This window comes from Miscanthus floridulus, chromosome 19, assembly GCF_019320115.1.
Source record: "Miscanthus floridulus cultivar M001 chromosome 19, ASM1932011v1, whole genome shotgun sequence".
Classification (NCBI taxonomy): Eukaryota; Viridiplantae; Streptophyta; class Magnoliopsida; order Poales; family Poaceae; genus Miscanthus; species Miscanthus floridulus.
In genome coordinates, this window is record NC_089598.1 from 7,891,388 (window position 1) to 7,915,016 (window position 23,629).

At 46.7% G+C, this 23,629-nt stretch overlaps 1 protein-coding gene and 2 long non-coding RNA genes across 4 annotated transcripts; 1 reads left to right on the top strand and 2 right to left on the bottom strand.

Annotated features, from left to right (window-relative positions):
- Positions 1-8,609: 8,609 nt before the first annotated feature.
- LOC136528507 (bark storage protein A-like) lies at positions 8,610-11,818 on the top strand. 2 transcript variants are annotated; one of them, XM_066521475.1, is made up of 6 exons: positions 8,610-9,073; positions 9,807-9,874; positions 9,977-10,132; positions 10,321-10,512; positions 10,613-10,786; positions 10,911-11,818. In XM_066521475.1, exons 1-6 carry the CDS (start codon positions 8,821-8,823, stop codon positions 11,097-11,099), a joined length of 1,032 nt encoding a protein of 343 aa, XP_066377572.1. In that variant the 5' UTR covers positions 8,610-8,820; the 3' UTR covers positions 11,100-11,818. The 2 variants fall into 2 exon arrangements, with proteins under 2 accessions (XP_066377572.1, XP_066377571.1); XM_066521474.1 differs by having other exon boundaries at positions 9,807-10,132.
- LOC136528509 (uncharacterized) lies at positions 10,081-12,796 on the bottom strand. The gene is made up of 4 exons (XR_010777100.1): positions 11,850-12,796; positions 10,933-11,049; positions 10,283-10,407; positions 10,081-10,182 (listed from the first exon to the last, which is right to left on the bottom strand). It is a non-coding gene; the product is annotated as an uncharacterized lncRNA (long non-coding RNA).
- A 639-nt stretch (positions 12,797-13,435) lies between these two features.
- On the bottom strand, positions 13,436-21,770 carry LOC136525165 (uncharacterized). Its single transcript, XR_010776443.1, has 3 exons — positions 21,619-21,770; positions 14,006-14,150; positions 13,436-13,486 (listed from the first exon to the last, which is right to left on the bottom strand). It is a non-coding gene; the product is annotated as an uncharacterized lncRNA (long non-coding RNA).
- Positions 21,771-23,629: the final 1,859 nt, after the last annotated feature.

A 23,629-nucleotide genomic window follows, 5' to 3' on the forward strand; every position in this document is an offset into this window, starting at 1 on the left:
AAAAATGATGGCCGGTAAAGGTTGACCCGAGGTCGGTGATGATGCTGTTCGGGAGACCGAATCTGTGTACGATGTCTTCAAAGAGCTCGACTGCTTTCTTAGCAGTGGCTGCGACGAGTGGATTGTACTCGATCCACTTGGAGAACTTATCAATGGCGACGTACACGTACCGGAAACCTCCTGGTGCAGGTTTGAAAGGCCCGATCATATCCAGTCCCCAGCATGCGAATGGCCAGGAAGCTGGAATGGTCTGTAATTCTTGCGCCGGTACATGTATTTGCTTGGCAAAAAATTGACACCCCTCACATCGTCGAACGAGATCTTCTGCATCGGCAATAGCCGTGGGCCAGTAAAAACCTGCTCGGAAAGCTTTGCCGACCAGTGTTCTTGAAGCCGCGTGGTTGCCACAGGAACCGGAGTGGATTTCGAAAAGTAACTTCACGCCCTCGTCTTTGATGATGCACTTTTGCAGTATGCCTTCCTTGGCACTTTTCCTCATCGGGATACCGTCTACCAGCACGTAATGCTTACTTCGGTGAATTAGTCGTTCGAATTTGATTTTGTCAGCGGGTGTTTCGTCGCTGGAGATGTATTTGATGAACTGTTCCCTCCAATCGGCGACCGGTGAAGGCACCGTGAGTACCAACTGCTCGGCTGGGGGTATTTCTACAACTTCCTTATCCTCTTTTATAGATGGTGCCAGGAGGTCTTGGACGAAAACTCCTGGCGGAGCCGCGGCTCGAGAAGATCCTATCTTTGATAGCTGGTCGGCTGGCTAGTTTTGATCCCGTAGCACGTGGTGGTACTCGATACCGTAGAATTTCCCTTCAATTTTTCTAATTTCGGCGCAGTATGCGTCCATTTTTTCACTAGAACATGACCAATCCTTATTGAGTTGGTTGATAACCAGCGCCGAATCCCCGTATATCATGAGACGTTTGACGCCGAGCTCGACGGCTATGCGGAGACCATGGAGACATGCTTCGTACTCCGCGGCGTTGTTGGAGGCCGGAAAATGTATGCGGAGAACATATCGGAGTTTGTCCTTTGTCGGTGTGATGAACAGAATGCCTGCACCAGCACCATTGATGTTAAGGGCGCCGTCGAAGTACATCACCCAGTGCTCGGGGCAAGTGACGGCAATGGGTTCTTGGATCTCGGTCCACTCGGCGATGAAATCAGCAAGCGCCTGCGACTTAACTGTTGGTCTGCTTCTGAAATCAATGGAGTAAGTGCCGAGCTCCACGGCCCACTTGATGATATGGCCATTGGCCTCTTTATTGCGGAGAATATCCCCCAGAGGGAACTCTGTGACCACGGCGATCTTGTAGTATTCGAAGTAATATCGGAGCTTGCGTGAGGTAATCAAAATTGCATATAACAGTTTTTGCACCTGAGGATAACGAGCTTTGGGCTCATTAAGTACCTCGCTGATGAAATAGACCGGGCGTTGCACCTTGTAGGCGTGTCCGGCTTCCTCGCGTTTGATGACAATAGCCGTACTGACAATGCGAGAGGTGGCGGCGATGTAAACCAGTAGAGTTTCATCTGGTCGTGGTGCTGTCATGATTGGAGGTTTTGTTAGGAACAACTTGAGCTGCTCGAAAGCTGTATCTGCCTCCTCTGACCAAGAAAAGTTCTCGGAGGCCTTGAGGAGCTTGAAGAAAGGTAGCCCTTTTTCACCGAGACGCGAGATAAATCGGCTTAGCGCAGCCATGCAACCCGTAAGCTTCTGTATATCTTTGACACACGTCGGCCGTTTCATGTTGGTGATTGCGGAGACCTTGTTAGGGTTTGGTTCGATGCCCCGAGCGCTGACGATGTAGCCGAGCAGGATACCGGATGGAACTCCAAAAATGCACTTTGAAGGGTTAAGCTTCCATCGGTATTTGCTTAGGTTGGAGAAAGTTTCTTCAAGGTCGGTGATAAGATTGTCAGCTGTTCTAGTCTTGACGACCACGTCGTTGATGTAGGCTTCGACGTTGCGGCCGATCTGTTGGTCGAGGCACGTCTAGATAGCCCTTTGGTAGGTCGCGCCGGCGTTCTTTAGTCCGAAGGACATGGTGGTGTAGCAGTATGCACCGAAAGGCGTGATGAACGACGTTTTGGCCTAGTCTTCCTCCTTGAGGGAGATCTGATGGTAACCCGAGTAGCAGTCAAGAAAGGAGAGCAACTCGCAGCCGGCGGTGGAGTCTACAACCTCGTCTATCCGAGGCAGGCCGAAGGGGTCTTTAGGGTAGTGTTTGTTAAGATCAGTATAATCAACACACATTCTCCATTCTTTATTCTTTTTCTTAACAAGAACAGGATTAGCTAACCAATCTGGATGATACACTTCTTTTATAAATCCGGCAGCTAAAAGCTGTTTTATTTCTACCCTAATAGCCTCCTTTTTGTCCAGCGCGAATCGGCGAAGTTTCTGCTTGACTGGTTTAGCGGTCGGCGAGACATTCAAGGAGTGCTCAATCTTCTCCTGCGGTACCCCCGGCATGTCTGCAGGTTTCCAAGCAAACATGTCGGCATTGGCACGTAGGAAGGAGACGAGCACGCTTTCCTATTTGGGGTCAAGGTGAGCCCCAATTTTCACTGTCTTGGAAGGGTCGCTGAGGCCAAGGCCGATCTCCTTGACTTCCTTAGACTTGGCGGAGGCACGGGGAGGCTCTGGGATCTCCATGTCGTCGGCGGATGCCATCTTGGCTTCGGCGACCACGCTTGCCATCTAGATGGAGAGGTCGGTGGCTTCGGCGAGGGCGAGACTTTCTGTCTCGCAGGCATAAGCGACGGAGAGGTTGGCCCGCAGAGACAGGACTCCTGCGGGTGAAGGCATCTTTAACACCAAATACACGTAGTGTGGAACGGCCATGAACTTGGCCAGAGCCGGACGCCCTAGTATGGCATGGTAGGCGGTGTTGAAGTCGGCGACGTAAAAGTTGATATGCTCCACTCGGTAGTTGGTTGCTGTGCCGAACTGTACTGGTAGGGTAATTTCCCCAAGTGGTCTGGATGCCCTGCCAGGTACCACACCCCAGAAGGAGGAGTCTAAGGGCGAGAGGTCTGTTGTCCTAAGGCCGAGCTCCCTTAGGGCCCCGGCAAAGAGTAGATTCAAAGCGCTTCCACCGTCGACAAGGACTTTTCTGAAGAGCACCTTCTGGACAGTCGCGTCAAGGACGAGGGGAAAACGCCCTATGTAGGGTATGTCCGCCCACTGGTCGGCCCTACTGAAGGTGATGGGGATTTCAGACCACGGGCGATAGCTGGGGTTGGCAGTAGTTTCCTCTAAAGTGACGGCGAGCACTCGTCGGGCGGCAAGCTTCCGTTCCCTTCTGCTCTCGTTAGCGGCGAAACCTCCGAAGATGGTGGCGACCACCTTGTCATGGTCCTGGAAGGCATTGTTATTATCCCCAGGTGGTCAGCGTCCTCCGTTCCCACCATTGTCGTCGTTGTACTTTTTCTCCTGGAACTCCTTAGCCAAACCAAGGCAATCTTTCATCTTGTGTTTGGCGTTCTTGTGCAGGGGGCACGGTCCATCGAGGATCTTCTTGTACTGCTCATTGTAGTTACGCTTTGCGCGTGGCTCATTGACGTTGGCAACAAAGTGATCTGGTCGGCGGCGGCGATTCTGACCAGGTTTGAACCCATCTGGCCGATCACGTCCGCTATCCCGGTGGAAACTACGGTCGTCGTAGCGGCAATCGTTGTACTGTCGGTTGTCATTGCGGTCGTCATGGCGGTGAACGTTTTGCTGTCGGTCGTCGTTGCGGTCGTCGTGGCGGCAAGGCGGGCGATTAGTGCCGGTATCTTCGTTAAAACACACCTCCGCTTCCTCGGCGTCGGCGTACTGGTTGGCGGTTGTGATCATTTCGCCGATGCCGGTAGGTGGCTTTCTATTGAACTTAGAACGGAGTTCTCGGTGATGAAGTCCTCGAACGAAGGCGGTGATGACTTCGGCCTCCGTGATGTTGGGAATAGAATTCCTCATCTCGGAGAAGCGTCTAATGTAGCTGCGGAGTAGTTCGGACGGCTTTTGGTTGATGCGGTTGAGATCGTGCTTGGTGCCCGGCCGCCTGCATGTGGCCATGTAGTTGTCGGTGAATACTCTCTTCAGATCTTCCCAAGAGCCGATGGAGTCCGGGGCGAGGCTTGTGAACCAGCTCATGGTGGCTGGTGTGAGCATGACAGGGAGATAGTTTGCCATGACGTTGCTGTCTCCTCCGGCGGCGCGGACGGTGGTGGCGTAAGCCTACAGCCACTGAGTTGGGTTCATCCTTCCTTCGTAGGGCTCGACTCTGGTGATTTTGAAACCATGGGGCCACTGGAGCGTTCAGAGTGCCCTGGTGAACGCAGGGGGCCCTTCCGGGCTGTCGGGGCCGACATCGGCAGTATTGCCGGCGACGATCAGCTCCAGAGCCGAGTCCGGGTTGCCGTACTCTTGCTCATACTCCTGGTGACGTCGTACTTCATCTTCATGGCGCCCGAAACGTCGTTGATCGATACGCCGTCGTGCGTCTTGAAGGTTGCTGAGGTGCACTCGGGCGTCCTGTTCGACCTCTTGGTCGTGCTGGCGATGATGCTCGGCGTGGTGGCCTCCAACTCCCCCTAGAGAGGTAGTGACTGGTCGGCGAAGCGGCTTTGACTGGGGCGGCGATTAGATCTATGATCAGCTGATCGGCGGATCACGCTTGTGGAGCATGAAGGTCTCTGAACTTCTCAGATCTCGTTAACTTGACAGTGTGCCGCTTTAAGCATAGCGGCGACCTTGGCGAGCTCGGGCGTCTGCGGGAGGTGAGCAAGTTTGTTGGCGGCCACGGCCAGATTAGCGCTCGGAGTCTTGAAAACGTCGTGGCCGTCAACGCGGAGGAATTCTTCGTTGAGGTTGCGATGGAGGGGCCTTCCTTGTGAATCGAACTAGTTATCACGAGCGGCCTCGGCCATCGCAATGGCGCGTTCGTTATCACGCCGTTGCGCGCGGTTGGCGTTCCTGTTTTCACGGGCGGCGCGTTCCTCATCTGTTTCGCCGTTCCGAGGGGGGCTGTCGATACTGACGTTGAAGATTGCGCCACCCCGGAAAGGCAGGAGAGGAGGTTGCTTGGTGAAGGTCTCGGCGAGGGGCTCGGTGGATCCTTGAGATTCGGAGTCCGGATTTTCCTCGAGGATAGTTTGGAGAGATGCTCCGAGACCCCGGCCGGCGTGCAGCATGTTGACGGTTGGTGGAAGCTGGTCGGCGAATTTGCCCCTCAGGCCGTCCTGATATGTAGCTATGGTGTTGGCGAGCCCGAAGGGCAGGGCGACGAGCCTTGGAGTCTGCCGAGCATTGAACGTCGACAGATCGGGATCAGAGGGTGCTCGGTGCTGAACAAGGGTGTCCAGAGCCGACTCAACAATGGAGAGGCAATCGGCGAGTTTCAGGCCGACCCGATCGATAGATTCGATCAGATCGTCATTGTTGACATGCCTCCTCTGGTAGCAAGGAAGCGAGCGGCGGGTGGCTGATGGAGTCGACCCCGGAAGTGGTTCCGAGATTGGATCTGCGGTTGTAGGTGCGAGGGTGGTCGGTGCAGAATGGATCTGCACCGACTCGAAAAGCTCTCCAACTCCGTCGGCGTTGATGACCCACGTGATGGATCCGACCGTGAAGATCTGGCCGGGCTACGGGAGGGACGAAGAGCATGCGGAAAAAACCATCTTGTTCGGCAAGGAAACAGCACGCACACCCCTACCTGGCGCGCCAACTGTCGACAGAATATCGTCGGCAGTCCACCGAGGGGCTCCCCGCGATGGTAGATTGATCGGCAGAGATGCGTGTAATCAAGAATAAGAAGGCAACAGAGACACACGAGTTATACAGGTTCAGGCCGTCGGTACGACGTAATACCTTATTCCTGTGGTCTGTTGGTTTGCATTAGCTATCGTATGATTTGCCGTGAATTCGTAGAGGGTCCCTGCCCGCCTTATATGGTCCGGAGGGCAAGGTTACAAGTCGGTTAGATCTGAGAGATAACCGGAAAGTAATAACAAACTACAAGAAATATGTGATCGTACATATCCTATCAGATCTTATAACATCTTCAGGATATCCTCTCCGTGCCTTGCGGGGGTCGCCGAGCAGAATCGTGCCCCGCAAGGCTCCTTCTGCGGCTGGGCCGCCCCTGAAGGCATAGCCCATGTGACCTGCCGTGGGTATCCGGAGTCGTACCCCCACAGTGCCTTAAATACCATGACCAAATCCACCAAACCAAATAGTTCCTGCAAATATCAGAAAGGCACTGGCATACTGGCCTGTTTCTGCTTTGCATATGCTGCATCACATGTGTTGTCAGAACATAGCAGATTTGGAATTGAGGTCCTATTTAGTTCCTAAAAATTTTCACCCTAAAGTGTCACATCGAATCTTGGGGCACATGTATGGAGTACTAAATGTAGACGAAAAACAAAACTAATTACACAGTTGGGTGAGAAATCGCGAGACGAAACTTTCGAACCTAATTAATCCATAATTAGACACTAATTACCAAATACAAACGAAAGTGCTAAGGTAGTCAAAAAAAAAACAAAAATTTTCGCTAACTAAACGCGTCCTGAGCAGCTTGTAGTTCACCCACCGGTGGGCCTGGTCGGGTGGGCGGTGGGCCATCTTTTACCGTTTATTCCTCAAAGCTCCACATGAGAACAGCCTTTATTCCTCAATGTATTCATGCTTATTATTCCAAATGTCCAGTTGCCAGTTTGATTGTTTCTACATTAATGTGTGTACAACATACTGAAGCAAATAGTATGGAAAATTCGATGGTATCAGGTTTAGCTTGATTCCCAAATGATGACACCATCACAAGTGCAGAGCTTCTTGTAGTTCTCTCCTACACCGGCACTTCTTGCAATCACGGCTGCAGCAATGCCAGGGTCACGGTTGCATACAGAGCAATAGAGCTGCCGATCAAGTCAACGACTCTCAGTTTCTCCTTCGGTCCTGAGAAATGGGCTTCCCCGTTCTCTCCAGCTTCTAGTGTTCGCCGGTCACCGAGCGGCTGTTTGAGAGAGGGTATAAATATTAGTTCCCAATCTTGATTTGAAAGGGTTATATTTTCGTTGTTGAAACTTGAAACTGGTATTCCTTCGAAATGAAATTGATTTCTCATAGCAGCAGTTTACTTGAATACAATGTTAAGCTCAGGGTTCAAAAGGTTGTGCTTTGCATGTTGAAACTATGTTCTCTCAGTTACGACACCATTTTATTTCTCAAGACTGATCACTCAGCTAAATACAACACATTTATTTCTCTGAAAACATTTATAAAACATAATAAAAACATTTACAACATATAATCAGCCAATGCATAAGGAACTGTTCCCTTATCTTTCCCAAAGATGTGCACTTGTAAAAAGTAGGCTATACTAATCTAATGTAACAGGCTAAAGAGATTCAAACGGTAAAAGATGGCCCACCACCCACCCGACCAGGCCCACCGGTGGGTGAACTACAGCCGCTCAATTCCAAATCTGCTATGTTCTAACACATGTGATGCAGCATATGCAAAGCAGCCAGGCCAGTATGCCACTGCCTTGCTGATATTTGGAGGAACTATTTGGGCCTGGTTTAGTTGGGCGAAATTTAAGAATTTGGCTACCGTAGCACTTTCGTTTTTATTTGGCAATTAATATTCAATCATGGACTAATTAGGCTCAAAACCTTCGTCTCGCGATTTCAAACCAAATTGTGTAATTAGTTTTTTTTCGTCTACATTTAATGTTTCATACACGTATCACAAGATTCGATGTGATGACTACTGTAGCATTTTTTAGGAAAACTTTTGAAACTAAACAAGACCTTGGTTTGGTGGATTTGGTCATGGTATTTAAGGCACAATAAATGTAGATCGGTAGATCACGGGGCAACTGCAGAGGAAACATGAAAACAAATCTAGTACTCTGAGGTCAGCGTCAAGATATGTGGTGTTGAGCTCGGATCCAGATATGTGGCGTCGAGCTCGGCGTCATGTATTCTGACGCTGAGATATCGGCCACTTGAACGCCGCTAGGATGTCCTGCTGTGTACGGTCAGACACCTCAGAGCCAAGATCTATGGTGCCGAGACGTTTTAACTCGGCGCCATGAGTCCTGACACCGACCTTAGGATTCAAAGATGAGTTTAAGTATTTCAAAAATTAAATGTAATTTTTTTTTAAAAAAAAACAAATTGTAAAAAAAATAGGGTGCAATAACAACGAGGCCAAGGGGGCAGCCAATCCCAACCGGATTGACCGGAAAGGGCTGGGACTGGGAGCAGAGAATAATAAATAATGCGACAGGATAGCAGCAGCTGCAGCTTGCAGCTCATTAGATAAGGGGGTGTTTGGTTCATTTTCTTAAATTTTAATCGCTGTTTGATTGGATATTTAGACACATGTATGGAATATTAAATTGAGCTCCTTATTTTCTTAACATGGGCTGCACTTTTTTCCCCAACCTATAAAACTACTACTCCTTGGAAAAAAAACAAGCTGAAGTACTGTTTGGACTGATTTATGCGAGAAAAAAATACTGTTCCGGCTGAAAAAACAAGATGAAAAATAAAGATTATAAGAGAAGCAAATATGGCATATGTATACTGAATAAGCAGTTAAAAAACTTAAGCACACGGATCACGGCCTCCATCGATCACACGCGCCCACCTGCTTGTACACCGACACAGACCAATAAACCATCGTCTCTTGCTCACCCCTCCACCCGGCTCCTGCCTTTAAAAACCTCGAGTGAGTGCCTGCTTGCTTGCTCGCACACACATTCTTGGCAGTTGGCACAGCAGAGCAGGCAGGCAGGCACGGCCATGGCGCTCTCCGGCTACCCAGAGACGACCCCGCTGCAGCTCCTGCTCTTCTCGCTGCTGCTGCTGCTCGCGGGCTCGGTGGCGGCCTTGCCGGCGCGGCCGGCCATGGACCGCGCGCGGTGGCAGGTGGACAGGGTCAACCGGCGAGGCCCCTCCCTCGGCCTTGTCATGTCCTACGTCGACGAGGCCACCGCGCTGCAGGCCTCCGGCTACTTCACGCCTTGGCGTGTCCTCCCCTTCGTTGACCTCTATGGTACAGTAAGTCTAACCTCAGCCGTCCATTTGTTCATTCACGTGCTTATTATTATCTGCTCCTCCGATCCCCCTGTGGTCATCTGTTGGTCTGTCTGGATACTCATGCCTGCCTGCCTGACTGACTGTTCCTGCCGTTGACTTTTCTGGTGCCATTTCCATCACCTGGTGATACAAAAATGGTAACAAAAAGATCATAAGCATGAGATGACTGATGAGATGAGATGCTCTCGTATATCAATTCAATTCACAGCTACAGTACATTACCTGTACAATTTCTCTCTTCTTAGTAGAAAGCATAAACTAGGACTGATGGGCACCCGGCACTAGCAGAGCTAATTGTAAGGTGTGCACGACAAAAATAGCATGACTTACTTGCCCACAAAACAGGAAAGAAATGTGTCATAAGATGTAATTACAGGACTCTGATTTTAGGTGTCATCAATAGCTGTGTCAGCTTAATATGTTGCCACAAAAGAAACAAGTGCACGACAGAAATAGCATAAGACCTACTTGACCTCAAACGGGAAACAAATGTGTCGTAAGTTGTTATCACAGGCCTCTGAATTTTTTGTTTCCTTTTGTTCTACTTACGTACCTACCTGCATACATCCATACTGTGTTCGCTTCGAAATCATAAGGCAATGTTCCAGTTAGTCATCGAGTGCGTAATTATATCCTATTGTTGGCCCCCTCAAGAATACAATGCAATCTGACCTACCACGATGTTTCAGGACGACGGTATCACATCGGCGGCATACGGGGAGTGAACGTTATATACGCATTGACAGGGCAACGCAGGGTACTCAAATTTGAAAGGGACTCGTTTGCGTTTACCTTCTGTGTAACTTTACCTTCATGCTTACCTCTTACTACTTGCTACCTTCCTTCCTTGGTTTTCCAGTTGAACGCTGCTGTCACTGTACAGACTCTCATCGATGTCTTCAGCGTGTCTGGTATTGTTCACTACGGCACGGCAGGGAGTTCTAATGACTCCATGTCTTTTGGCGACGTCAGTGTTCCCAAGCTTGTTGCTTACACGGGTGCCTGGACATGGAAGGTACCCCTCCAACTGGAATCAGCTTCTTTAACCCACCTCAAGATCCAATGCTGCAATTGCAAATATAGATGCAAAAAATTCACAATAGGAATATAATATAATTTATAAAATGCAACCTCCAAGTATCTGTGCACGATTCAGCAAACTCACCCCCCTTAGCATGATCTCTGGTATTCTGATTATCACAGAAGTTCAAATCACCGAAAGAGTCATCAGCAGAACTAAGCTTTGGAGAATATAACATCCCAAATGGAGGAGAGAATTTGCTAGGATCCCTGAAATACAGAAATGAGGAGCTATACTCAGTTGGCAAGCCTATGGAAGAAGTTTTCTGGCTACCTGTAGATTCAGCATGGTTCAGAATTGCAGAACAACTTAAGGTGAGTGCCACACAATATATCAGTAACATAATTGCATAGCAAATACATGTTTGTGCACAACTAATCACAGACTACTATTTGTGAAATTTCTGCTCTGCAGGTCAAACTTGAAAGATGCAATGACACTTTCTGCTTACCGACAACTCCAAAAGTTGTCTATGGCCTTAAAGGATCATCAGCTGACATGTTTCTTGACAATGCAGAATACAGAAAGTTCCTTTTCAGAGAATTTGGGGTGTCAACAGTAGATGAGGAGAGCGCAGCAGTGGTGATGGTGAGTTTTAACAGATGATGTCTCTTACTTTTCATTTATATGCTAACCAATATTTAAAGTACATCCTGATCATGTAACTTAAGATAGCGCTACAATTAAGCGAACTCTCATGCTGATTCAACAGACAACAACATCAGCTGGCATACCTGTGATTGTATTCCGAGGAGTATCTGATTTGGCTGGAGGGGAACCAACATGGTCATCAACAAGCTTGATGAATCTGGCATCTATTAATGCATTAAAAGTGGCAGTTGAGTTCATCGCTACAGTTGGCAAGCAGAAGTCAACCGTATGTATCAGTACAAAGGAGTAATAACTAAACAAAAGATGACTGCCATGCTCGTTCATTACTGCTCCAAAATAGGTTTGCAGCAATAACTGGAAGTAATGTTCAGAATGATATGAAATCTTGTGGCTTCAAGTCATACGTCCTCTCCAAAAAAGGGATAAAAAGTTTGAGATACATAGACACACTGTAACCACGGCTCTGGCTATGATTTATTTTTCCGGTGTAAATTTTGGGGTGATGCTAGAACAAAATGGTGATTCAGAGATTTCATTTTTTTAGAGGAATAGCAGTTGATGTAGTATCATTTGATCCTTATGAAGAACTACCAACTTGGTCACTAAAAACACAACCCACAATTCTTATGTAATAATTAGAGAAAAAACTTCTTTCTTCAGTTACCAGTGCTGATTTCATCATGTACATTTAGTTCCAAACAACAAATGAAGATGAAGAACAGTGGCCTCATCAGACAATCTCTTGTGCACTACTTTTGTATGGAAGTAAAAAAAAAATGTATTAAGGACCAAGCGAAATCTATAACTCTACAAAAGGTTCCCTGGAATGGTGAAGAGATTATAAGAGCTGCTGAACAATTCTAGCTTAACCAAGTACCACAATGCAAATGTCCACTACAGAGCCTATAACAAAACATGGTATACACTCCTTAAGAAATCATTGGCAGTTCTAAGTCTGACCATCACAATAGAAAATTGGACACAGAGAATGCTCAGATAAAAACATGATGTGTGCCACAGATAGAATAGTTAGCACTACCTTTTAGTCTAATTTTATACTAGTATTTCTGTACCAGCAGTGTGAAGTCTCCTATATAATCTCAAAAATGGATATTCAGACTGCCTTCAACATTTCATTCACTACCAGTAGGCTCCATGATGAACATTTACCATCCTTGAAGTGGTGAAAGCGTTGAATATCTCTCATGATTATTTCCCATCCTGTCACTAGAGATAATAACTTGGTCGCATTACGACAATCGTTAAAAACCCCAAGGTTCTTCTTTATCTGAATTGTCATGCCTGGGGCTGTTCAAATGAGCCCTATGCCAAGCTTCTCATTGTGGGTGTTAAGAAGTTATGCCTTGACATCATGTATCGAATCAGTGTCTAGCACATAGCCCACAGCTTTGATATCTTCAATGAGCTTACCCAGCCTTGCATATATTTCCTTTGCTTGCTGGTGATTTGCATCCAGAGTAGAAGTTGTGGACCTCATTTTTTAGTGGAATAATACTGCATCCAGGAGCCTTCTGGAGTCCTTTCTTGTCCATTGCGGAAGAATCACCACTGAGAATCTTTGAGGAGACGCTGTACCTGGCGGACATCCGGTCGAACACCCTGTGCGCGTTGGCGGGGCGGCAGCACTTGAAGCACATGTTGCATGTTGGCGAGCGCGGTGGCGGCGAAGGGCTCGCCTCTGAGCCTCCCGCGCGGCGAGCTGCGCGCGGACGGCACGGCCCGTGGCGAGGTCTGCGCGCGCCGCGCAGAGCTTGAGGAGCCCCGGGTGAAGGTGAGGAGGACGGGGCGCGCAGCCGCAGGGGGCGGCGGCGGCGGAGGAGGTCGTGCAGCGAAGGCGGCGAGCGCTCCCGGCAGGTTGGAGCGCGCCGCCGCCGCCACCCTGAGGCGCGCGTCGGGGTCGGCGGCAAGGCATGCGATGCGAGACAGCGAGAGAGACGGAAACGGAGACGCGAGGGATGCGGTAGCGCGCCGGCGGCGCCGCCCACTTGCCTCGTGATACAGTTTTTATATTTTCGAATTTTATTTACTGCAGGCAGCGCGTGCAGGAAATCCACCATCCGACTGCATACTCTATTTTGGAAAATCAACCAACGCGCTTGCCATACATATAATATGGAAAGAAGCGGAGGCGGGAGAGCTCCGCGCGCTTAACCCACGGACGCGCCAAAAGAGCGCGGCTCCCAAGCCAGGAAAAAAAAAAGGGCAGATTCACCGGCCCATCTTCTTCTACCGTAAGCATTTTATAACTTTCACATGGTAACATGTATTTTCCACCAGCTTGGATCTAGAAAACCTCATGTATCGTCCAGTACACCACAGAACCCAAGATGATCAAGAAAATCACATACATCCAACATTAAGCAAGTGTGGAGGCAAAAGTATCAACAGTAACATGTATTTGAAGTCAGATTAATGCATTTTCTATGTTTCTTCCCTTTGTATCTCCACTCCAAGATTCTTCCTGTTACGATCCTTACTGGTTCCCTTCATATCTTCTGTTGACCATGCATTCAATTTTCATTTTGGATAATGAGCTAACTAAAACTGCTTTAGTAGCAGAACTAAATTGCTTGTAACTGTTGAAGAAAATGCTTTGTAGGTGTTTAAGTGTTGAGGCAAGTCCATGTAAGGGAATTCATCGACAGGACCATGACCCTGCAAACAAGAGGGAAGTCTTAGGATGTGGGATAGGGAAAATGTGTTTCATCTTCCGATCAGAAGTATGTATAGTAAAGAACAGTCACCTTCCAACATTTCGTGATGGTAAAAGTAGAGTAACAAAAGCATAGCAAGCAGTCATAGCATGAAGAAACATAATGCCGATGATTTGGATGTTACTGTTAATGGATAAGTTCGATTTTCAGTATGTTCATCGGTCCAAAGTTCGATTTTTCTGAATATGCAGATTTACTCACATCTGAAGAGACAAGATTCATTTTGTTTATGTACAAGGACAGCAGAATACTATATCCACACTGCAAATACCACAATCCATATATAATTTTGAAGTACTTGATAAGGTTACAGTGAACTCCATAGAAGATAGAACTCAATTGATTGTAACCAAAGTGAGATGCTAAAGTGAACTTATGTTGCTAATTCCGTTCATTATTCAACGATTGACAAACTCGAGCATCACACACACATGGGGATACTGTTAAGACGAGAGCTTACGGTGAGATGTAACTCTTGGCGAGCAGGAAGTATATCCTCCAGAACTGCTTATCCTTCATGTGCCGAGGGCACAGATCTTACTGAATCTTGGAGTTCCTACACGCGAAGCACACAGGTGCAGGAACCTTTCAAGCCTTTATTTCATCTGTTAGGCAAAATAGTGTTAAGAATTAAGCAATAATATGGTTATATATTAGGCAAAACAGTGTGGTTAATAAAGCAATAATATTGAGATAATCAGAAATGAAGGCTGATAGCTCAGGCATGAGGAGAAATGGGTGCACATAGTTCTAAAATTTAGGCGAGCAAGGTTAGATGTAAAGGCGAGATCAGCGAGTGCCTATGTGGCCCCACTTGGAGGAGGACCTAGGATGGTGACACGGTGAGGAGCAAAACGCCATCCGGATCCAAGGTCATGGGGCAGCCCGGACCACACAGCCACGCCGTGCAAGGCTACTCCTGCAGCACGACACGAGGCTTGCATTCGAATTGTGCATCCACCTGGCCCAGCAGCTCATCAGCAGTGCCTTAGACCTCCATGCTGACAACAGGGAGGCGGAGCACGGGGCGACTAAGTGGTGCCGGCTCAGGGGGCATGAAGTGGAAGGGCGTCGCAGCCTTGTAGAAGAGGGAGACGTGGATGCACCACCCGATGGGGCTGCCATCGGAGCCGTAGACATGCACGACACTCCCGTCCTTGCCCTCCACCACGGCGGAGACCGAGGGCGAGGGGGTGCCGACAAGTGCATGGCAGGGGAGAGAAAGGGAGGAGATAAATGTGAGACAATGCAGAAGTGCTTGTGATAAGGCCGGCTTCCAGAGGCTTCCATCAGCGCAGGTGCATTGGATCATCTGTTAACGGCGGATGGGTGTGTGTGCGTGCAAAGAAAAATTACTGCCGGGCTAAATGAAGTCATTATCACACAAGGTAGTCTTTAACTAAGAATCTGTCATCTAAAAACACACAAAGGTAGTCTCTTTAAGCCCTATCCTCTAGTACAAAAGCATGGATTGGCATCATCATCAATGGCAGATAATTACAACACTAAAAATGCTAAAGCCAGAACACAAAAATGCTAAACCAAAATGAAAAAATTGCTTGCTGATTTATCATAAGTTGGCTCTAAATGAAATATGTGGGCTCACGACAGTTGTGAGGATTAGGCATTGCACTAGTGTGATGAAGAAAGCTATGATCCATGGGCCTACCTCTGTTGTGATGAGTGAAAGGGGTAATAGTTTTAATAATGCCTCAAGCAATGATGGGAAAGCACCACGCAATGCATTGGCCACATGCTCGCCATCACATTTGTTGATCCTTGGGTCTCTTCAGCAGTGGACAACATAGAGGGAAGCTCCATCTAAAGGTGCCCATGGCCATCCCTAATCGCAATCGTTAGATGGTCTGTTCATATATGAATTTGTTCATATATTCAGCATATTCAAATTTAGTGTATGTTTTTTTTGCACATTATCACTAACGATGTAAACAAAAACAACACAGGTAATGGTCCCTATGCTTCAAGCCATCGAAAATAAAGGATCAGAATCAGTGGGACACTACTACGCTGGTTCTAAACCTAAGGAGCAACAGATTTGAGATAACACTACCCAAACACAAAGAAGGGCATAGCAACTACGAGGTTGTGGACATTATTGCGCCAAAACAATAAAATACGTAAGTTTAAAATGACATTGGTTCATGTACTTCAAATTTTATAAAATGGTTAAATTAAATGTTAAGTGTTGAACTGTACGTTATCGCAACCATGATTATGGATCTGATATGCTCATGCATGCTAAACACTGAGACGGGCGATCAACATACAACTATAAGGAGGAAGATATTGCCAATATTCACAAGGTATTGACATACAAGTGGCTGACACCACCAAAAGTTGAAACAAAATGGAGGGACAAGTTAAAGCTGGGCTAGGTACGTGTGCCTAAATATTTGAAATTTAGTTTGGTATGGAAGGCATTTATGTATGAAACAAAAAACATTTCTGGAGTACAGTGCGTGTATTTATCTACAGAAAAAAGTAACTTTGAATCTATATATGTAGGTAGGCCTAGAAGTATTGTTAGAAATAAGAGTGGCAATGGATTGTGTTATACTAATCCAATAGTGATCATAATTTGTTAAAAAAAATTACAGCAACCATTTAATCAAAGGAAAGTTTCCCGTCATACTAGAAGCATTGTTAGAAAAAGGGAATACCAGTACTAATGACTCCATGGCATACTAACAAAGTGTGTATATTGTATACACTAACAAATATTAACAATCAATAATAGGTAGAGAAAGGAACCAAAACATACTTGACGTGCGCGTGACACAAAAGATCTGTAAATTAAACACAAAGAACCAGATGAGAGCAAATAAATGTAGTACCTGGAAAAGGAAAGAAATGAGCAGTAAGTGCATGATGAAGCCAAGATCAAGTCCAACCACATTATTTTAAGCCACTGGAACAGGGAATTACAGAGATTCCAAGAGAAATGGAGGGGAAAGCACCCCCTGGTTTCTCACAGAATCTACATACTGCTCTGGTGGAATTTTCGTCGGTTCTAAAAACTTTGTGATTAAAAATGATCCCAACTTCACCATATTGATCTAGAACCAGTAAAATTTTTATGAACATAGCATGGAGATAGGTAAACCTTATATACCAGTGGATATAGTTGAAAGCAGTGAACCAGCAATTCCAAGAAAGCAAAGTTCACTTGTGCACTAGGCTCGTCAATACATGATTTTTTTAAGAAAAAAGAAAAAAACATATAAATCTTCAGGGTACATTGCACAGTCATTTACAATGACAGAAAATAGCACAGACATGTAAGGGTGAACATGCATCAATACTAACAGGTAGGAGAGCACATAATGCACACTTGTAGTTATCAAAACGGAATCGCTTATGAGAAAAAAAATCTAGGCACATCACTACATGAGTTTTGAAAAAGATTTTAGGTGCAGATTTGAAATGACAGGGAAGCGGATAAATACTAACAATTAGGACAAGCAACCAGGGAATACGCACTTGTCATGAATAACCACATCGTTACATGAATAATAGCCATATTTCACATTTTATTACAAAATCTAAGAAAAGGCATAATAGCTACTGCACATATGACAAAGCTCATGACTAATGCACTTCTCATGAAAAACCCTAGGCCTCCAAACACACCACATGAAAGATCACTTAGACCACATCTACCATCTGTTCTATCAAATCTAAGTACACACCACATGAAAAATCTAAGTACATAGTACAGAGCACCAACACACATGTAGTACCGAAGCTAGACTGAGAGTGAAATTCAGTAGGAATGCATACAAAATGGCAGGGATATTCCCAAAATGAACCTAAGGTGGTGTTTGGATACTGGGTTATAGGGAGTGGGATAGGGAAATAAAGGATGATGGATAACTTATCCATCGTTTGGTTTTAGGGAAAAGAAAATAGAGAGGGATAGGAAAAGGGTTATGCCATCCCATCCATGGAGGTGGGTTACGACGGGGTTACGCTCGCACGCGCGCCGTCGGAACCGCTGTCGCCATGTTTTGGGATAGGATTTTCTGTTTATTTTTTTAAAGCCCGTGGGGCCCACTAAACCCAAACCCGAACCCAAACCGAGCTAATCCAAACAATGGACACTACTACACAAACTTTACTGGAGGCGGACGTTTTTTATTTTCCGCGGCGGGCAAAGCCGTCTGCCGCGGCCTATAGGCCACGGTAAATCGTGGCTTAACCGCGGCGGGCGGCTTTGCCCGCCGCGGTTAACCGATTTACCGCGGCGGGCGGTGTAACGCGCCCGCCGCGGTAAATATACTTTTACCACGGCGGTCACGTTGCACCGCCCGCCGCGGTAAATTATTTTACCGCGGCGGACACCTTTTGTGGCCCGCCGCGGTTATGTTCGTTAGCCGTGGTGGGCATTATTATTTGCCCGCCTCGGTAAATTATTTCCTGAATTAAAAAAATACAGCAGGCATATAAATTCAAATTCAAATTCAAATCACATCCAGATTTCACAGATTAAACTTAAAAAGTATGCAGGCATTACACATGAGATAATATATATACATTAACTTAGTCGTTCTTGTCATCGTTAAATTCATTACATTTACATATTAAAGTCGTTATACATGCCCTAAGGAGTAATCCTGCGGACGCATCATCGTGGGCCATTTCCTCAGCCTCTCGTACTCCGGTAAAATCGCTAGCTGGCTGTTCTCATTGAAGAATGTGCTCCCTTCAAGCACGCATTTGTCTAAGACAAACTTACATATGTCCGCCTTTGTCTGCTTGAAGGAGTGTTGGGTGCTCTGCACGTCTCTCCACCAGTTCAATCCATTCTTGAGCACCCTCCAACTGCTGCTGTACTGCTTGCACTCCCTCAGGTACTCACAGACGTAGAAGCCACAGGTTTGTGATCCTACCGGTTGTTTGGCACACTGCATGATCGATACACAAGCATTAGAATACAGGCATCCGTGCGTTGTCCATCATTAGCGGCGTGGATCTCTTCCAGGTTCTTTTCAATATATTTCTCCATGCTCACTAACTGATGAAGGATGCTGTAATGAGCTTCTTGCACCATTCGGTTTGCCACATCGGTGCGCACTTTTCGGCCCGTGCACCCCATCCCTGAGGTTTTGCCTTCATGGTGATGGACAGGCAGCCCAATCACCCTCCCATCTCTTATGTACCTCATACACCAGTTCACGGCCTCCTCCGTTGTGTATGCCTCGATCATAGAGCCCTCCGGGTAAGCGCGGTTATGGACGTATCTGTTGAGGGTGGACATGAACCGCTCGTACGTCCACATATGGTGTAGGTACACGGGGCCTAGTTGATGGATCTGATCGACCATATGCATCATTAGGTGTGGCATAATATCAAAGTAAGATGGTGGAAAGCACATCTCGAGCTGGCAAAGGGTCTCCGCGATGAACTCCTTCAGGGCAGGCAGCTCAGCCTTATCAATGACCTTCTGGGTGATGCGATTAAAGAAGTATGACATTCGTGTGATGACCATCTTCACGTACTCTAGACGAATAGCCCTAATCGCAATTGGTAGGAACACCGTCAGCATGACGTGGCAGTCGTGTGAGTTGTAGCCGGTCATTATGAGGTCTTTCATGGAGACCAGGCTCTTGATGTTGGAAGAGAAACCAGTCGGCACCTAGATACCCCTAAGCAACTTAAGAAAAGCCGTCCTCTCGTCTTGCGTTAGGTTGCAGGCCGCACCCGGGATATCGACTTTACCGTTCTGAGGCGGTCCCGGGTGAAGGTCCGGCCTGATGCCCAGATTGACAAGATCCGTCCGTGACTTGATACCATCCTAAAGCCGCAGTGCGGACAACTCATCAAATTCTCATACTCATTGCCCCGATACAGGATGCAGTGGTTAGGGCATGCATCAAACTTTCTAAGCTTCATCGCCACTGGCCGGATCAGCTTCTTAGCCCGATAAGTATTGGCGGGCACCTTATTAGCCGTTGGGTACGTGGTGGCAAGGTAGCTTAACAACTCATTGAAGCTAGTGTCAGACCAACCATGACGAGCCTTCAACATCAACATATGGAGGTTAAAACGGAGCACCGTGCACTCCTTCGGACAATCGCCGCCGTCCTTATAGAGAGGATCAACTGCCGCCTGCTTCAACTCTCTGAAATTCTCCAACCACTTTGGGCAACCCAACACAACGTCGTCTTCATCGAAATGTTTGACTAGATCTTCAACAAGCTGCACATCCTCGGGTTGGCTCACAGTATCCTGACCATCCCCACCGTCGCTGGCTTCGTCGGCCATGTCTTGCATTAGATCATCCACCATGATGTAATCACGACAACTGTTGTCACTGTCGGCTGGCGCAGTTGCTGCTGAAGATGATGAGGAGCCGGGTGCTCCTAAAGGATCTTTATTCACCGATGGTGCTGTCGTCGTCGGCGTCGAAGAGCTCACTCCAGATGCACCGCCACTCGCACCAACTCTTTCGCCGTGAAATGTCCAGACTGTGTAGCCCTCGACGAAACCATACATGATCAAATGAGTTTGCACCTCGCTGTCTCGGTGGGCTTTCAGGTTCTTGCAACGAGAACATGGACATATGGTTGTCATCTGCTTCAGTCTCTCACGGTGAGCTTTACCAGCAGCAATAAACTTCCTTAATTCAAAGAGGTATCGCGGATCATTCACTCTATCGATCCGGTACATCCATTCCGACCTATCCATCATACCTGCGAACATTATCCGTCACAATCAACAAATAAAGAAGAATTAGGAGAAATTGATGATTTTTACGTCCAAAATCATGAAAAAGAGAGGAAATAACGATGTGAAAGATGAAGCATGCATCTATGATGAATCTAAGGTTAAAGAAATACATGACATCATTTTTTCCATTAAAATTGATCTAGATCTAGATATAGATCTAGAGAGAACTCTAGGTGATGGAAATAGAGAGGGAGGATGGAAGGAGAGAGGGGGAGCCTTTATGAACCTCTTATGATGTCCTCCTCTCTCAAATCCAAGCCCTTCAACTCAAATCAAAAGTTTCTTCAAATTTTAGGGCAAAACCTCCCCCATGAGTTTGAGAGAGAGGAAGACCCGTGGAGAAGACGAAGGGGCAGCGGTGATTATTTGTACAGGCTTTACCGCGGCGGGCAATATAAAGCGCCCGCCGCAGGAAATGAACTCTTTACCGCGGCGAGCAGTTTAAAGAGCCCGCTACGGTACATCGTATTAACCGCGGCGGGTGATTCATACTGCCCGCCGCGGTAAATAACGATTTCCTGCGGCGGGCAAATAAGGTGGCCCGCCGCGGTAAACCATTTTCCCGCAGCGGGCGCCTCGGTGGCCGGCCTCGCTGGCCGGCCACCGGTTAACCGTAGCGGGCAAAAGAGGTGCCCGCCACGGAGCCCATTTTGGCCACGCTGCGCAAATTGATTCCCGTAGTAGTGGGATTGGCTTTAAATCTGTATTTCTCAATCCATAACCCATACCTCCTAATTTCCGTTTCCCTTTCCCCCTCACCATCCAAACATCACCTAAATGCTTAGGAAATGCTAATGAACCTACATTTTGTGGCGCCCAAATTGGAGATCCGCCACTTCGATTGAAGCCTAGCAGCGACTGATTCGTGGAGGAGACGAACTAAACAGAGGTGAGATTCACCAATAGTGACAGATCTGCCATGGATTCGTAAAGTGAGATTCAATATGGAGAACAAGGAGGATTAGAAGGGCATATGAAATCGAAACGGCGAAGAACAACAAACGGATACGAACGGGGGAAGGGGAAGGATGATGACGGACCTAAAATGAACATCTCCACCGCCGCGGAAACCACCGTAGGCAAGGCAACCTCCGGTCGCAGCTCCTCACAGGATCTGGAACACCAAACGCGGCTCGATTCGAAGCTACAAATCGTTCATCCGGCTAGATTCGAAGGGCCAGTTCACAGTCTGCTGCGGAATTGACAGTGGTTTGAAACCTAGCTTCTTCCGGATTCACTAGGGATCGGAGCCCCATCAATGCGAGATTCACTAGGATTAGAATGGGCGAGTTGAAGAAAAATGGGATGGAAATGTTTACGCACCTTACAAACCCATGGGAGTCTAGGGGAGGTGGACCATCGCTGGCAGCGGGATGCCGGAATCCACCAGACCACCACCCTTCTCGATCCATCGAGGTTCCTTCTCCATGAACCATGGGCGAAATCCTCCCTGTTACCTCCGTCCACGAGCGCTCGTCAACGGCGTCCACCCAGATTCGAAGGGCTTTTGCCCCCTTGTCACCGACTGCTGCTAGATTCGTCGGGGATTGCAGGGCGTAGCTCCGGCTGCTGGATTCACCTTTGAATTTTGTATGGGATTGGAAATGAAATCTTTACATATGACCTGCACCCCCAAAGCTGGCGGGCGAGCGTGGCCACGTCGCCAGCCGTTCCCGGCCGTCGGATCGGGCGCGTGAACGGTCCAGATTGGGCGATCCGTGGTCATTTTACGAAAAACCCCTTTTAGTTTTCGGAAATCAACCCGCGCTCCAGAGACCCTCTCAAAATATCTTTCAAAAAACACCTCATATTATTTTCAAATGAACCCGCAGTCCAGAGCGGATGGGCTCCGGATTTTTTTGCAAAAAAGACCTTCTCTTTATCGAAAATCAACTTGCGCTCAAGAGACACTCTCAGCAATTTTTGCGAAAACCTCCTCAGATTTTTCTCAAATCAAAATACAGGCCACCTTTGATTATATCTCTTTTTTTCAAAAAAATAAAATAGCTGAAACTTTAAAATTGCATAGTAAATCACAGAAAAATTGTAAATTAGAAAATCAAGTTGATCTGAAATCCTAACGAGTAGAACTATGCAGTGCATCCATAATATCACATGTTTTAGTAAGGATTTTTTCATATAAACTTTTACCTATGCTTTGAAGGGGCAAATAAAATTATACCTTCATGATGATAAAGTCTCGAAAATACATAAAAATCATAAAATAAATAAAAAATTGCTGAGTTTCTCATCAATACACATATATCCTTATTGCCACTGGCCTAATCGAAAGGAAAGGCGCGGCAAAGCCGCGCCCGTGTTTCTAGTGAAATGGGAAGACAGAGAACGAAAGGGAGAGAGAACGGAGAGAAAATTGATACTTGTGGCTTGTAGGCCATGTCTGCTTTGCTGTGGGCTCGTGGCTGCATCCGCACGGAGAGATCAGACGGTGCGCATTCCCCAGCGCTAATGCGCGCGCTCGTAAAGTAAAGTAGTATTTAGGTATATTTTTTTATTAGGCTAAACATTTTTTTTTAAAAAAGAAATATTCTCAAACTTTCTTATTTTATGGGTTAAAATGTTTTTTAAAAAAATAGACCAGATTTAGGATTTTTAATTGCATAATTTTTTGGAAACAAATATTTGATATTTTTTGGAAAATTATTATTTTTAAGAACTTTTTTTTATAAAGTTTTATTTGACCAACGGAGTAGTCTAATTTACTATCCTCGTGACGACGTAATGCCACATAAGTTAAATTGATGTCTAAGGCATCATTTTAAATGTTGTGGGTGTGGCCATTTTCTTTTTTATGGATTGGGAACAAAAATTGGACCGTGAGACAGTTGAGGCTGGAGGAGTTTCAAAAGGACTTTTCCCTTCTTGCTTTTGTTGATTTTTTTTTTCTTTTTGAAGGAAACATACTAACTTACTAAGGTATTCGTGTTACTGAAGAATCACATGTTAGCTGAAAATAATAATAGCACCATATTATGCTGTTGCAGACTCAAATAACATTCCATTATAAGAAATCTAACCAACCGAGCCATTCCAATACGCAAAAATTCCTAGAGATAACCAATATCAAAGTTGGTAAACAAAGGATATCACCTATTGCAAATTTAAGCATGTCCTGCTACGTAGAGAACCAACACCAAAGCTGGTAAACAGAGGATAGAGATCACCGTGTTTTCTTAGGCAGGTGAAGCTTGTCTTAATTTTCTTGGTCTCATTTTACACTCCATGCCGGGCTCTCGAGTCATTGCCTGCAGCGTTCTGTGGTTAGACTATCTTCTTGTTGCAACCACTCAAGGATAAGAATAACTCCGCAGAT